This window comes from Centroberyx affinis, unplaced genomic scaffold (assembly GCF_046629955.1).
Source record: "Centroberyx affinis isolate AG114_WGS23_722 - 3 ecotype Tasmania unplaced genomic scaffold, CSIRO-AGI_Caff_v1 ptg002201l_1, whole genome shotgun sequence".
NCBI classification, from domain to species: Eukaryota; Metazoa; Chordata; class Actinopteri; order Beryciformes; family Berycidae; genus Centroberyx; species Centroberyx affinis.
The window spans coordinates 89011-105251 of record NW_027280505.1 but is presented as its reverse complement, the minus strand read 5'-3'; the positions used below and the strand labels follow the sequence as shown (position 1 = coordinate 105251).

Genomic DNA, 16241 nt, shown 5'->3' with positions numbered 1-16241 from the left:
ACCCAGTCCAGTCCAGTCTAGTCCAGTCCAGGGTTTCGGGCATTACCTGGTACCCGCACTGCAGGCCTCAAACAGGCCCCAACACTTCATCTGCCCATGCACCTGGCCTGCTAGACAAAGCCTCACTGAACTCTAATAGCCCCTGGTCGTAGAACTCCCAAATTCCTCCTAATCCAAAGACCGCTGGCTCAAGCATCAAATTCAGGGCCCAAGAATGAACATGGAGCCCCGCACCCCAAGGCACCCCACCTGAAACACTGGGGTGTTATGGGGAGCCTTGTTTTCAGGTGAGAGAATTGAGTCTGGCTGGCAACGACCATCAGTACGGCTCCTCCAGGCCGGGTCAGGACTACTTAAAGCAAGACATGGGCTGGTGTGCTTGGCTGCATATAGGCATTATGTGGAGAAGGGTTTAAACTGAAGTGTGATGGCTTTTCTCGCACATCCCTGCTCACCTTCTCTCCTCCTGTCTCTTGAAAGATCTTATGAAATAGTTAATTTCTCGCTCTTCCTTTCTTTCTCTTTTCGCTTTCTGTCACTTCCTGTGAAGAGACACAGCTGTCATTTGCATTGGCAGACATTGCCAGAATCATAAGCTTTTCAGCCTACTGTTTAAGAGATAGAAAATAGAAATTATATATAAAATCCTTATATATAGATATATATATTTTGATTTATGTTTGTTTCATATTAATTCCCAGCCATGGTATTTGTTGTGGCCTAAAGTGCGTGTGTATGTGCGCATGTGTGTTTGTTACATGTGTGTGCGTGTGAGTAAATGTGTGTCACACACATACTGTCCCCACACAGCAGCGGTCCAAAGACAGAGATTGGGGTAAAGGGATTCCAACCTCACCTCTGCTTCCCCCTCTCCTTAAAGAATAAGTTCAGCGATTTTTGACCTATAGAATTTGTCTCTTACATACCTGTAGTACTTGGACCCGCAGACAATATTGGCTCCTGAATCAGCTGTTGGTTGAAACGGTGAGCTGTGTTGCTAGGCCTCTTGCTGCTAACAATGAGTCCAAACGGGGTTTGTCAAAATATCTCCAAAAAAGCCGTTTGTAGGCTCCACAGGGGAGTTGAGAGTAAACAGAAAAGTCACAAAGTACATAAATTAAAATTAGCTCTGATTTAGGACACATTTCTGCCATTACGCACACAAATCATGGAACTATTTTTCTCTGCTGCAGCACAGGCTGCTGTGGGTGCGTTACTGGCGGTGTGATCTAGTTTTGCAGATGGTCAGGTCAGACTGAGTGGAAAGCTCTCTGAGCTGTGGATCTAAATACGTTGGTTGGCCGCCATATTGTTTTCACAGACTGGCTTTTTTGGAGATATTTTGACAAACCCTGTTTGGACTCACTGTTAGCAGCAAAAGGCAAGAGAGCTCACTGTTTCAACCGACAGCTGACTTATAAGTCAATATTCTCTGCGGGTCCAAGTACTACAGGTATGTAAAAGACAAATTATATATAGGTCCAAAATCGCCGGACTTATCCTTTAACACATGCACACACACAATCCCACTCTAGCTACCACTTGCCTTTTCTATCTCTCAAATATCCTGTGTAAAACTAATGCATTTTTGTTTTTTCTTTCAGTGAAACGATTTCTAGGAAAAATAATCTTTTTTTTTTTTTTACTTTTTAATATCTTTCTTTGGTATATACTACGTTATAGAGTACTGTGGCCATGGTCCTATTTCAGATGGGTAGGAAAGAACAGACAAGGGAAGGATGAAATATCACCTAGCTACTGTAGAGTGGGAGAGAAAAGTGGAAGGAGGTTTTTTGTGTCACTGTATGAAGGTAAAGAGGGCCAGTGTAAGACTGAAGAGAATAGGCCCTACGCCTAGGGAAGTGTTCACATTGTCAAAGAAGTGGCAACATATTCTTAACTTCTCCTCAGCTACCTTTAGAGAGTTTGCCTGAAAGGCAAGAATAGGTTGCTAAGAAAAGATGATTTGTAGCCAGTTTGAACACAGTCCGACTCTTAGCGACAAGGAGTCCATTTCATTTCTGTCAACCCAGGAAGTAAATATTCATGTAAACTTCAGAAACAAAAACTTGGCAGACAAAGCTTCTCCTATTCAATCCTTTTGAAACGCGCATATAGACAAAATATATGCACGTATATTACGTGTGTATTATGTTTTCAGTAGACACATTTACAATAGATTATATACGTATATACAAATATGTAATATACACCTGTTTCTTAGTTTTTTTTCCAGTCATTCAATGGCAAATTCATTGTGCTTTCTGAAGTGGCAGTATTGATCGAGAATAGGCCTAACAGAGCTTGCTGGCTGGTTAATGTTCTTGTGGTACACTTGCTCTTGGTGCCATATGACAAATAGGTACTTGAATGTGTAGTTCTTTTTTTGCAGTTGCATTCTTTTATTGGGACGATTGATTTTTCTTTTTTGTGGTGGTGGGAAATGGGGAGGGGCGGGGGGGGGTTCTTTATAGTTGTGCATGTTTTGTGATTGAGGGAAGAGTGCGTTTGTGTGCGAGTGGGAGATGTATTGGGCGGGTGGGGTTAATGTTTTATGGGTGTGTTCAGTATGGTGAAACACAATGGGAAGTGGAAATGTATGAAAGATATGGATGAGGTATGAACTAAAAAGTGGATTCCACACAGGGATTGGTATCTCTTTTTTCCCCCCAAGCAGGCAACGGTAAATAATCTATACTGCATCTGATTTAATCTTGGTCTGAAATGGAATCATCCCCTACATTATATTTCATGCACCCCATACTTTTCTGTCTTTAACATTGTGTAAAGTTCTACCACGCTGAACACAGCCCTTTGTTTAGAATTACGTTTAAGCTATATCAGACACTGGGCTAGGAGAGGAATTGACGGAGGGGAGGAGGGAGAAAAGTTTATTTTTCTGAATGTAATTCACCATTATCCACACTATGACTCCACTGCATGGACTGAATACAAGCAGCACTGCAGCACCACTCTCTCTCATCGGTCATTTAATGACGAAAAAAGCTCTCTTGGCTCCCTTTGTTTTGGAATAGACTGTACTTGATCATTGTTCTGATTGTGGAATATAATACTGAGTCACATGGGAAGTCTTCTCAGTTTTTCTAAGGAGGTTTTGGAGGTTTGGTGATGCCTGAATGATCTGCCCCTGACTCGTTGCTTTGATTTCAGGATACATAAAGTAAAAGATAATTTTACAAAGCAGATTGTCTCCTGAACCTTTCACTTGTTCTGGGCCAGCTGGCTCAATATTGGCTTAAAGACACCAGAAGGAGGCAACTAGGATTTGGAACCAAGTTCCTTGTTCTGTTCTGAACGGTTGTGAAATAGCCACAAACTGGCAAAGCAGCCAAGAGACAGAACTGAAATTCTTGATGTTTTCACAGGGTTTTGCAGGTTGGAAATGAACCTTAGCACTCTAAGCCACTCCCCTCTGACTTCTCTGGTCACTCTTTATATATCCATGAGTATTGATTGACTGATATATGTAGTATGAGGACAATGCTAAGTTTCACATTTATTGTTTTATTTATTCCAATGCTTTTAGCCGTTTTAAAAATGAGAAGTGCTGTATTTTGAGGACAGAATGAGATTATGATAAGCTTGTGTGTGTTTGAGAGTGATGTATGGGCTTTACCCCCATCACCTTCAACGAGGGGGGTCACAGGAAGGATGAGGAGATACCCAGGGTTTTCACCATCCCTCCCTTCTTCCTGTCCCTCTAATTTCCCAGTATGATATTGTGATGTTTCAGACCATACGGTGAACATAATCTTCAATAAAAGATGGATTTAAGTTTAACCGCTGCCATGTTTTTGTTTTTCAGTAACAAACTTGAAATGTCAACATGTGCCTTTCATAAGCACTGACTGTTCAATACAAAAACACAATACATAGTTTGTACATTGTGTGGCAAGACCACAAGACATTCTGTGCACTGTGCTGTTGGGATAGGTTAGACATCCAACATTGGACATAGTGTTTTTCTTAATGTTTTCCTCATTATTGCTCACTAAATACATATTTGCTGTGGTCCACAAGGGTATAGATTAACCAGCTCAATTTTAGTGCTCTCATGCATTTTCAGGCGTCTATTCTTAAAATTTGAAGGAGGACTAATCAATAGAATTGTCTTGGATCAGCAGTTTTAGGTGTAGCAGACATGACAACATAAGTATTATTATGCTGGACTCAAAACAATTTTCTCTATATGTATATCTTTCTCTAGATGAAGACATATAATATTTTGAATAGGCTTTAAATAAAATCACAAATTTTCAATAACACAGCACTGGGTCAAGATTAGCTTCAATCAGACTTGTTTATGTTTTGCATTAACAGTTTCATAAAATTGATGAAATGTCCTACATTTTCACAAACATGTTTTGCATTTTCACAGCGAGACTCACAATCACCGGGGAAACTAATTTGGGCCAATCAAATTTCAAATAAAGGATGAAATGAATATCACCAAGAACAAATAATTAAAATCAGTGAAGCGACTGTGTGAACATGAAATAAATACAATGGAAAAACCATGCATTTCTCCCATTTCTTCAGCCTTCAGGGTTAAATGTCCATTTTATTGAACATCATTCCATTGTAATAATCACACGTGCTGAAAAAATCCCGGTGTGGTTCTTTTGGACTTGCATTGCACTAGAGTTCCTGTCAGTGCTGCCTGGCTGCGTGGAGATCAAATTTTATCCCATCATTAACAATGTAGACAAACAAAGTGGTAAGGTATACACTCACACACACTCGAACAGTGTCAGATGCAAGCCTTGGAGAGTGAAAGTTTCACTTTGTTTTTGTGACGTGGGCCTAAAGTCTCCTGAGTAGATGCAGGAGAGAGAAGCGAGCAGCAATATTGTGAACAGAATAAGATGCAGCCCACATTAAAAACAAAAATGACCATTAAATTAGTAGCTGGCTGGAAACAAGTTAGTCGTGAGCTATTTCGCCGGCAGCCAGTACTTGTGGTATAAACTGCATCATTTTTGTTTTACATTTACAACATGCTCTTTACTTAACTTCTGTAAGAGGCCCTCTGTTAACAATGATACACTATGTGTTGCAGGGTCACACTACTTTGTGAGCGGAGGCCAGATAAGAGGAGTCATCAGATCAAAGTGTCCACCTCCCTTTCTGCCCTTTTCCAAGAGATAAGACAAGTTTAGAATGAGTGATGTATTGAGTGTCATAGCCTAGTTAGTACACACTAATTATTCTCTGGGCTTTCTCCTCTCAAGACTGCAACTCTCCTTGCTCACAGCACAAGATGCAAAAACTGCACATTTATCAAACAAATGTCTTGTGAGCTGTGGTGCAGTAATACATTGTTCTGTTTTGTGGTAGAGCAGCAAGAGGGCCTCACACATAAAACTAGCTCGCTACTCGGCTCAGAAAACAAAAGCATAGGCCTTCAAAGGCCTTCAAAAGACTTTGAATAAGGTGTTTCTAAAACAGAATGTGCATACTGATTGATAAGCTATCTGATGGTCCAGTAGATTTATAACGGCATTGCACGATGTCCTATATAGTCACCACTTGTGGGCTAGTATCATTCTTTTGACATCTGAATTGGGCTTCTATATGAATACTCACCCTGGATTATGGCAAATGTACTGGTAAATGACCATTCAAATTGAGCAAATGATTGACCACCACAACGAAATCAGGGGACGACATGGCTCGGCTCCAGTCTGACCATCCGTCACGCACAATATCTTGGACACCGCTGATTGGATTTTAATTAAACTGGGGGAAATGATGCGTATCATTTCACTGTTCTGGGAAAGGGGGTGCTACAATGTTTACTTGTTATTGATTGGCCCAAGGGGTCCTGCATCAATCGTAGGAGATGACATTTTTACTTGTTTATATCTAACATTTCATATATAGTATATACATATACATATATTTTCACTTCTTATTTGTGATATTTAGTTGTTATGATTCTTCTTGTAATAGACCAAACCTTGGTAATCGATCCTCTCCCTTCCTTCCTCCTTTTTTTAGTTCCTTCCAGAGATAGCACAATAACTATATTAATATGTATGTTCTCTATTTATTCGCACTGTGGACATGTTGGTGTGACTTTGTGCCCCCTGAAAACATTTGGCTTTGCTGTGCCCCTGGTTCCACACTCTCTGTTGCAGTGTAGAGCAGATCCACTTAAGTCCACTGTGCTCCAGCCAAGGGAGCAACAAGATAGGCTAATCTCTAACCATTCCTATCCAACTCTCCCGTTTCCCACATTCCACAAGTGGCACTGCTCTGTGTGAGAAAGGGTGCGCGTGTGTGTGTGTGTGAGAGAGAGAGAGAGAGAGAGAGTGGGAGGGCAGTGTGTGTGATAGAGAGAGAAGTGGGGAGTGTGTGTGAGAGAGCACTATGACCATGTGAGCACTATGACCCTCTCAGAGCAGCTACATTACTTATTGTACTGTTGGCGCTCTGAGTCTCTCCAGCTTACTGCAGAAGAACAGCAAACACACTTAGTTCTCAGGTGGTTTTCTTAAATTAGACCTAATTAAATCAGCCACCAGGCTCCAAAAGAGCCCCGAAGGCAGCGGAGTATGGAGCTAGGAGAATGCACCAGAAACTTGGACTTCCAGGAGGCAGGTGGAGGGCAACCACCGGAGGTGGATTCCACCATCACCACCGCCGACCCCGGCAAGGAGAACCGGGACTCCACCGGGGTGCACCTGGACTCGGACGCCGCTGAGTACACGCAGATCAAACCATACGCCGGGATGCCCAAGGAGGTCTTGCTGCTGTACTCCAGCCAAGCCCGGTACCGAGTGCCCCGCCAGATCCTGTTCTGGCTGACGATGGCCTGCACCCTGGCCTTGGTGGCGCTGACGGTCACGGTGATCATCCTGTCACCTCGGTGCCTGAGCTGGTGGCAGGCCTCCCCGGTGTACCAGGTCTACCCCCGCTCCTTCAGAGATTCAGATGGCGACGGGGTCGGAGACCTGCAAGGTAAGATGATACACTACACTATACGCTCTAACTTAACTGATCTCCTAGGAGAGCACAACGGTCTATCCAAGTAAAAAGTGTTATTATTATTATTGTTATTAGGGTTTCAAGCCCGCAGCCCTATTGTTTTTCTTCTTGTTCTTCTTCTTCTTCTGCCATACCCTAAACTGATCTGGAAATCAGTAATCTCGCATAAACACATCTCTGTGTAAAACAAAACAGAGGTCTGGAGAAATTCAAGGAGAACTGTTGGTTAGAAATAACTTCTTGGCCAAGAAGTTATTGTCCCTAACTGACTGACTCCCCACTGTTGAAATGTGCATGTGTGACTCTTTGTCTGACTGACTTGTTGAAGTCCCTTTGTGCAGGCCATCGATATATAACTAATCTATGTACATTTACCCTTGAGCTGTCGTTTGCTTATATGAAAATCGCTAACTGCAGACGAGAGGTAATTATTTTGTTCTTAATCATTGCAAGCATAGGAATATGGCATAATAGAAGCAACATGTAACACAATGACTTCTAATAGAAACAAAAAATACAGAATATTTGCCTGATACACACAAACAGGAAGGGAGTCATATTTCCTAAATGCTTAATTCTAGACCATACAAACTTCACTTAGGCCTACCTTTTTGCAAGGGGCCCAAAGTGTGTCAGACTACATTTGGTCATGCTGAATAGCACCACCATCAAGAGTCAGGACAAATTGGCAATTTTTTCAAATGGCAATAAGTCAGGCACCATCTCACCTGCAGTTACAGGACTTTCACCAAAATGTTCTATCGTTGAGATGGAGAACTTTTCCAAAATGATGAATCAAGCTTATATTCTCACTGTCAAATCATTTGCCCATTAGGCTTGGATCCCACTAATGGCTGGCTATATTTATTATTATTATTATTACAAAAAGTCTTAAATTATCTAAATTTAAGGCCTTAAAAACTATTAAAATGTCTTAAATGGAGTATGTTCAGTAATTAGGAATTCAAAAGTTCCTCTATATGCATATATGTTCAAGGATGTTTGATTAATACATCATTAACACACACACACACACACACACACACACACACATATACACAAGATGCTCCTTTCATTACATGCACACTGAATTTATTTTCTTTTTCAAAATTTTAACAATTACAGCACCACTGGATGCTATATGATAAAAGTGTTAGATGGATAAAAAGTTATTTTCCCACAACTCCTACTTAGGCCATATGAGTTGGTCTGATTCATTAATCAAGGTAAAATAAAATGCTATCTCTGGTAAAATAAAATCAAGGTAAGAGATAATTATTTCTTATTAAATCAGTTTATCACTTACTCTGTTGCTACTATGCCATTTATGCCTACTATGCCATTACATTTTCAGGTATCTGCACCACTCTCTGCCATTGTTACGGGTTAATAGTCTGTGTGACAAGTTGACTCCAATCTTGACAGCATCACTTTTAATACAAGTCACTTTGCTGTCCCACATTCTTTCTCCCTCATTCATCGATGCTTTATTTCTGGCAGGTATCCAAGAGCAGCTGGATTATTTCCAGTACCTGAACATCAAGTCAGTTTGGATCAGTCCCTTCTACCGCTCTCCCATGAGGGACTTTGGCTACGATGTGGAAGACTTCAGGGCCATCGACCCGCTCTTTGGAACCATGCAGGACTTTGACGAACTCCTGGCTGAAATGCACGACAAAGGTGTGTGTTTGGGGCGGGCTGTAAGCATGCCTGTGTGTGTATATATATATACTGTATATATTTGGCGGTGGGTAGGGGGAGGAGTGATAGTTGGTCATCATGCATCTCCCTTTGGGGTAGCGGGGTGGCCTATTGGCTGGAAAGACCGTCCTTGAAGGTCCTGGGTTCAAGGACCCTGTGTCCCCAAGCATCTGCCCCGCTGACGTGTTCGTGAGCTAGCCTCTGAATCCCTACTGGATCCAGGGACACTGTTCTGTAGCTCATCCTGACCTCTCACCTCCCTGTGGAGGTGGGAAAATAGAAGTGAAAATAGAAATTCCCTGTGGGGATAAATGTACTATCGCATTTCCTGTCTGACCTGTCTGAACATGACAGCATCAAAAATCTGTCTGTTTTCCTGTGCGTATCTGTATGTCTTCCAGTCGTTCTAACCTCTCTCTGTCTCCTATAGGCTTGAAACTGATCATGGATTTCATTCCCAATCACACCAGTGACCAGCACCGCTGGTTCAACCTGAGCCGCGCTGGAGACGAGCACTACAAGGACTACTATGTCTGGACTGACTGCAACGAAACTGAACCAAGGCCTAATAACTGGGTTGGTACATAGCTCCTCAATGCACAACGTGCTGTCTTTGTCTATCTGCATGTTGGTGTCTGCTTTTGTTATTGTGTGTCAGTCTCTGAACCTCAGCTGATGTGTATGCGTGTTGTGATGGAAAGTGTCAATCAGTGGATGATTAGATGGCTAACAAGGAGGATGGAGGGAAAGTAAAGGTGCTCTTTTCCTTTAATTCTAATATCATCAGATAGATACATAAAGGGGAATGGGGACACCTCTCTATTCTCCTCATCTCATTCCCATCTTGTCCTGTCTTCTCTCCTCAGGTGAGTGTGTTTGGGAACTCGTCGTGGACCTATGATGAAGTTAGAGGAAAGTGCTACCTGCACCAGTTCCTCAAAGAGCAACCAGACCTCAACTTCAGAAACCCACATGTCCGCAAAGAGATGATGGTAAGATTACATGCCACGCTCATTCAAAGCCCTGTTTTTTCTCATATGCTACACACTGGGTTTATAAACATGGTACATGCACTCGCTATCTCTGTGCCACTGACTCATGGTTACACATTACCTTTAGCTGATTAACCCTTGTCTGTCTTATACTGCTGCACACAGCACAAAGTACAACAGAGGATGATTGTACTCTCTCTATGGTCCTTTGTAGTATTAGACTGAAGACACCAGTGGACTCTTTTGGTGGAAAGGGTGGAAAATAAAACAATTTCACAAAGAACCATTGACACATTGACATTGCAGTACTAATGAGTATAGTGCTGCACTCCTTGCAGTCTCATTCTTGTATTGTAGGCATATGTATAACTCTTTTCAACTTCTCTACTCAGGACATCATTCGTTTCTGGCTGGGAAAGGGAGTGGATGGCTTCCGCATGGATGCAGTGAAGCACCTCCTTGAGGCCGTGCATTTGAGGGACGAACCACAGGTCGATCCAAGCAAACCCCCAGTGAGTTTTGCCTCTCAGCACCTCATGATGTCTAGCCTCGCTCAGTTCAGTCTAGCTCAGGTACACCCGATGGACTCAGAACCATAGATGATCTATAATGGGCCCTGGTTGTGCTTTAGTAATCGATGGTAACTAGCCGTTGCACTTAGCAGTCAGCGCTGTTCTCTGGTCTGGCTCAAACTGCTAATTCTGCACTCACGAGCGCCATGTGGCCACCAGAGTTGGAAAGGACTGTCTCATCTGATCTGCCAGTTGAAATGCATCCATCTCAAATGGCGGAGCAGGTGTTATATTGTGTGCTACCAATCACATGTCACTCCATGTAAGGTGGCGCTTCAGGTGAAATCAAATTTTCCTTCAATGATAAGCACCAAGGAGTGCTTCTAGGAATTCTGTAACCCTTGATAGTTGTGCCACTGGTTACATGTAAGATAAATTAATCATGAATTTTGTGCAATTTTGTGCCAATGTGCCAACTATTTACAAATATAGCACAACATTTAAATGTTGGATAGCTGGATGTTTGAAGTAGTTGCAGGGAGGATGGTTATATAGAGGACAAACACAGATACTCACTGATACATTAATTGGGGAAGCTGCCCAATACTGTGGTTGTACTGTTGGCCTTTCACTAAACAATATTTGATGTGTAATTTTGCTTTTGGAGACAAATTTCAATATTGTGTGGAAATCATCTTTCATCATCTTTTATTCTGGGGCGATTCAATCAGAGCAGGCATGTTATTGGCAGTCTTTAGGCCTGGCTTGCATGTTGTGTGATTTTCAATGACGTGATGTATCATAATAATAATAATGATAATATATAATATATGATAATATAATGATAATATATAATAAGAGTTGGCAAATAATAATATAATGAGAATACGTTAACCTGCAGTTAACTTGGCAGAGCCAGTGAAGAAGGTAAGAACCAACATTCAGAAAGTCATTAAGTCACAGTTCTGTTGGTCTGTCTTTTTTTTTTTTTTTTTTCCGGTGCAAACTACACAATTGAGCTGACCAAAAGCTTCTGCTGCTGCTCTATTGTGCTCACATCACCTGCCAACTCTTCTTCCTCTGAGCTCAGGAGATCATGGTTCATTTTGGTTAATAATCTCTGAAAGAATCCTGTTATGTTGAGTTATATAATTATACAATGTTAACTTATTACAATGTGTGATATGTCAGAGTACATATTTTAATTGTATAAAGATAAAAAAGCAGCATGGTAGGCAGAAGCAGCTCCACTGAAGCGGTACTTTCCAATGCAGTTCAACAAGTGAGTGAGAGAGTTTTTACTTTACATGATGTATCATTTATCTCTGGCTGGTAGATAGGGTTCATTTAGCGCCCCGCTTGAGAAAATGCTGTTCCTGCTATTCACACGGCAACATTGTTTCATGCAGAACTGAACTTAATAAGAAGGAGTTTTTGTTCCATGGAGACTGAGGTTATTTCTCACAGTGGAAAGATTAGTTGAAAAGAGGCATATTTTAGTGGATTAACAAGTCATTGGGATTTACTGAATAACACTATAATACTGAGACTGACTGACTGGTCTACTCGCTGTTGACTGAACGGTTTACTGACTGCTGCAACATTCCACCCAAACTCACTGCCTGCTCTACTTAAGCAATAAGCCATGAGAGGCTGTGCTTTGTAGCGATTTTAGAACAAAACAAGAGCCGTTGTTAGGCATGATGCAGTTTTTTACTCTTTTACAAAACAGTGATAACATACCATTGTAATAAAAGAGAATGTGTTCAGTGTTTTTTAAATCAACAATTAATAAATAATACCATTAAATAAATGCTATTTGTTAGCAAAGCAATATATTTCTAGTACCATTATGAGTTGCTTTTTTCTGTGCATTAATACTTAAATTAACAGTTATGCAGTCATGTTTGTGTGTTTATTGGATATTTTATGACGAATTTGAACGAGATTCAGTCAGTCAGAATAGAGGACTGCAACTAGGCCTATCTGTTTTAGGATTTTTGTTGAATGGTTGAATAGTTTACTGACTACACTCTGTACACCAATGACTGCCAGGCATCTGCTTCAGGTCACACTTATTCTAAATATGCAGATGACACAACATTGGTAGGGTTCCTAAAATCTGAGAATTCATCGGTGGAGGGTTCTGAGAGGGAGACACAGGGTTTTATTCAGTGGTGTTCAGATAATTTTCTTAAGGTCAACGTAAAGAAAGCGAAAGAGATAGTCATAGATTTTAGAAGGAAACAGACAATAGTTCCCCCCTCCAAGATTAATGGTGAATTAGTTGAGCGGGTCTCAACTTACAAGTATCTTGGAGTGTGAAATTGATGATCACTTAAGATTCAATGAATGTGCATGGAGTAAGTCTAAGAACAGAGGCTGTTCTTTCTTAGGAAATTGAATCACTTTAGAGTAGACCGTTGCATCCTCCAGATGTTCTACAAATCTGTCCTGCAGAGCATTTTGTCCTTCGGCCTGATCTGCACCTTCGGAAATATGTGTGTTCAAGATCATGCCAAACTGCAGCGCAGGATCAAGACAGCAAGTAGGATCATTGGGGTTGATCAGGTGTCTACAGCACAGCTGTACAACGACCTTATTTTAAAAAAGGCTGATCAGATCCTCAATGATCCTACCCATCCTCTCCACCTGAAATTCCGAAGGAGTAGCAGGTCGAACGGCAGAATCCTGCAGCAGAAAATTAGAACAAGGTACAGCAAATCATTTGTGCCTATAGCAATTAGATTACTAAATGAGAGATAGATGTGCACCTATATTACTAGGTCTGGGTATTTGATTGTGTATATTGTACATTTAAATTGTATTTTGTTTGTGGGTATTTGGATTGTGTATATTGTATATTTAGATTGTATATTGTATATGATGTATATTTTATATTGCTAGCGTTGCTCAGGATATTCTGTTGACGTGTGTGTGTGTGTGTGTGTTTGTTTGTTGGTGTACCTCTGTGTTTTAAACGAGACGTGTATGACCACATGAATTTCCCTGTGGGATAATAAAGTTTACCTTGATTTTGACCTTGACTGTTGTAGCATTCAAGCCAGAAACCACAAACCTTATAATATCCCCACTAATGGTTATTTTATGTAATATTCCTAACACTTTGTAGGATGCTATAATCTCAGACTGGGACTTCCATCACAGTTGTACCACCAGTCAGCTACTGTAACTGAAAACCTGACCAGTAATAGCCATATTATTTTACATTCCTAACACTCTAGGAGTCTATAACTTCGGAGTGGGACCTGCACCACGACTACACCACCAGTCAGCTGGGGTTGCATGAACTGCTGAGGGAATGGAGGGCAGAGATGGACATCTACAGCCGCGAGCCTGGCAGATACAGGTATGGGAGCTATAAGCTATATTGGGAGATGTATGGACTATTATGTAATTGGACTGATACAAATGATTTAAAGGCAGAGATGTAAGATTAGAAGACACAAGTAGGGCACAAATGCAAATACAAGATAATGCACCTCAAATGCAAATTGGAAACATTTAATCTTATCATTGATTTACCAAAGCATCATTGAGATTTAATATCAGATTTTGTAATATTATTAGCCCCACGACAGCAGTGGCTCCAAGGATTGCAATGTTGGTCGGTCAGGGACGCTTCCACAAAATTCTCTATACGATAAGCTAAAAAGCTTAGATGAGTTTGAAATGATTTGGAGAGCTTTACTTTCCATGTGAAACAGAAGTCAAGGTTGGCATTTATAACTGTGGAGCAGTTTGCATATAAACTCCATACATAACATAAGCTCTTGCCCCACTTCTAGGTTCATGGTGACAGAATCATATGATTACCATGAGGTGGACAAGACCATGATGTACTACAGCACCCCACTGGTTAAAGAGAGTGACTTCCCCTTTAACTTTTACCTGCTAGACCTGCCCCAGAACACCAGCGGCTTGTGGGTTCAACAGCTGGTCCACCTCTGGATGGCTAACATGCCCAAGGGACAATGGCCCAACTGGGTGGTGAGTCTACGGCCTGGGACCTTTGTTGCATATTGCCTTTCCTGTCTCTCTCCACTTTCAACTGTCCGTCAGTATCAGCCCTTCATGTCACTCTAACTCTGCCGAGTTTTATGATTAACCCCTCAAGTTTCTCTCTTAATTTCTCAACCTACTTAGCTTATCCCTCCCTCTTTCTGACCTCCATTTCTTCCCCAACCCCTACACATCCACTTCACCCTTTCTCTTACCCTCCCAACTCATCTCACTCTCTCCTTCCCACCTCCTTACTTTTTTACCTCCTCACCCTCTCTCTCTCCCCTCCACACCATCATCAGGTAGGGAACCATGACAAGCCTCGAATTGCCTCCAGTGCTGGTCAGAATTACGTGCGTGTCATCAACATGCTGCTGCTGACACTTCCAGGCACAGCCACCACCTACTACGGCGAGGAGATCGGCATGGAGAACATCAATGTTACACAGAGTCAGATACAGGACCCTGCTGGCAAATACAATGCAGTCAGTACAATACATATACTGAAATACACTCAAATATTCACATATAGTGCCAACAAGATGTACTGTGACAGTAGACTAAACAAACACATCAACGCTGATATTATTACACATACTGACGCATGATATAGGGTTGCACCTATAGTGCAAGAGAGTGTGCTAGGCATACAGTATATGCAAATATGCATTTAAGTGTATACATACATATACTGTACATTCAATGTTCTATGTCAGAAGCAGCATAAGGGCCAGGCTAAATCCTCTCCTCTCGCTGCAGAGTGCCAGTCGGGACCCTCAGCGGTCTCCAATGCAGTGGAGTGGTGAAGTGAATGCGGGCTTCAGCAACAAAACCAACACCACCTGGTTGCCTGTACACCCTAACTATAGCACTGTCAATGTGGAGGTATGTGCACTACACACAGTTTCACCTAACCAAACTCTCTAAAGACTCTGTTTTAGTGCTAATCCAACACAGGAGAAAAGTCTGGCTGATGCTTTTGTCAGGTGAAATTAAATGTTTGTTTTTATTCAACCAATCACAATCCACAGGGTTGCTCAAAACTAGAGCGCTGATGCGCATCTTGTTAAGTTACATGTTAAATAGTATTTGTTGTGGTGGTGCACCATGTTGTACAAAGAAAATAGTGAAGTGCAGGTTGTGGTGAATGAATGGAGGAAAAAGCTGTCAGGAAGTGACACATCTGTCGAGTCAGACAAACACACTGATGCGGTTTTGTGGTGTTGATCTGAGCTACGATGCCTGAGTTTAGAAGGCTTATTTGGATCCCTCTTAATGTCTGCAGAGGCAGATTATTTTTCCAGTAGTGTGTTCAGAGCGTTAAAATAATTAATTGGGTGCCTTGCATTTTTGCTGTATCTGCCTGCTGAACGCAAATAAAAAACACAATTAATTTTACCTATTTAACATGGAGTTTTTTATTCCATGTTTAGCTTGCAATTAAAAGATCAACTATTGATATGATGATCAGATTTTTTGTTGTTGTTTGTATCCAGCCAAACAAAACAGCTTTTTTATCATCTGTCCTCTTGCTGCTCTTCTCCCAGGCCCAGAAGAAAGATGAAGGTTCTGTTCTGGCCCAGTACCGTTTCCTGAACACTCTGCGTCAGTCAGAGCTCCCGCTTCACCGTGGCTGGTTCTGCTACGTTCACGCCGACACCAACGTCTTCTCCTACCTCCGAGAGCTGGGCGGGCTTAACCGGGCTTTCCTCATAGTCCTCAACTTTGGCAAAGAATCTGCCGTCACAGATCTCTCCTCCGTTAGCGAGTTACCAGACCAGTTGATGGTGGTGATGAGCACCGACCGGGTGAACGATGGGAAGGTGTTGCATAAGTCTCGCATCCAGACCGCAGCAGGAGAAGGTTTAGTGATCCAGTACTCCACCCACACCCGGTTTAATCCCAACCACCCCACGCAGTGCTATGTCTCTGAGAAGGCCTGCTATCTGGGGGCCTTGGACATACTTTATAAATGCTAATATGAAAGGACCATGGTATCAAA

General features: G+C 41.8%; 1 protein-coding gene across 1 annotated transcript; it reads left to right on the top strand.

Annotated features, from left to right (window-relative positions):
* The first annotated feature begins 1739 nt into the window (after positions 1-1739).
* Positions 1740-16225, top strand: slc3a1 (solute carrier family 3 member 1). Its single transcript, XM_071532508.1, has 11 exons — positions 1740-1826; positions 6573-6984; positions 8512-8691; positions 9143-9288; positions 9579-9704; positions 10097-10216; positions 13462-13586; positions 14026-14227; positions 14542-14724; positions 14999-15124; positions 15787-16225. The coding sequence occupies exons 1-11, from the start codon at positions 1740-1742 to the stop codon at positions 16216-16218; spliced, it is 2139 nt and encodes a 712-aa protein (XP_071388609.1). The 3' UTR covers positions 16219-16225.
* The last annotated feature ends 16 nt before the right edge of the window (positions 16226-16241 follow it).

Bases quoted from the DNA above. Each gene is read 5' to 3' on its own strand.
- slc3a1 (XM_071532508.1), top strand. From the start codon at position 1,740: ATGAAATATCACCTAGCTACTGTAGAGTGGGAGAGAAAAGTGGAAGGA. The intron at 1,827-6,572 runs GTAAGACTGAAG...CCCCGAAGGCAG, and splicing joins TGAAGGTAAAGAGGGCCAGT to CGGAGTATGGAGCTAGGAGA. The intron at 9,705-10,096 runs GTAAGATTACAT...TTCTCTACTCAG, and splicing joins ATGTCCGCAAAGAGATGATG to GACATCATTCGTTTCTGGCT.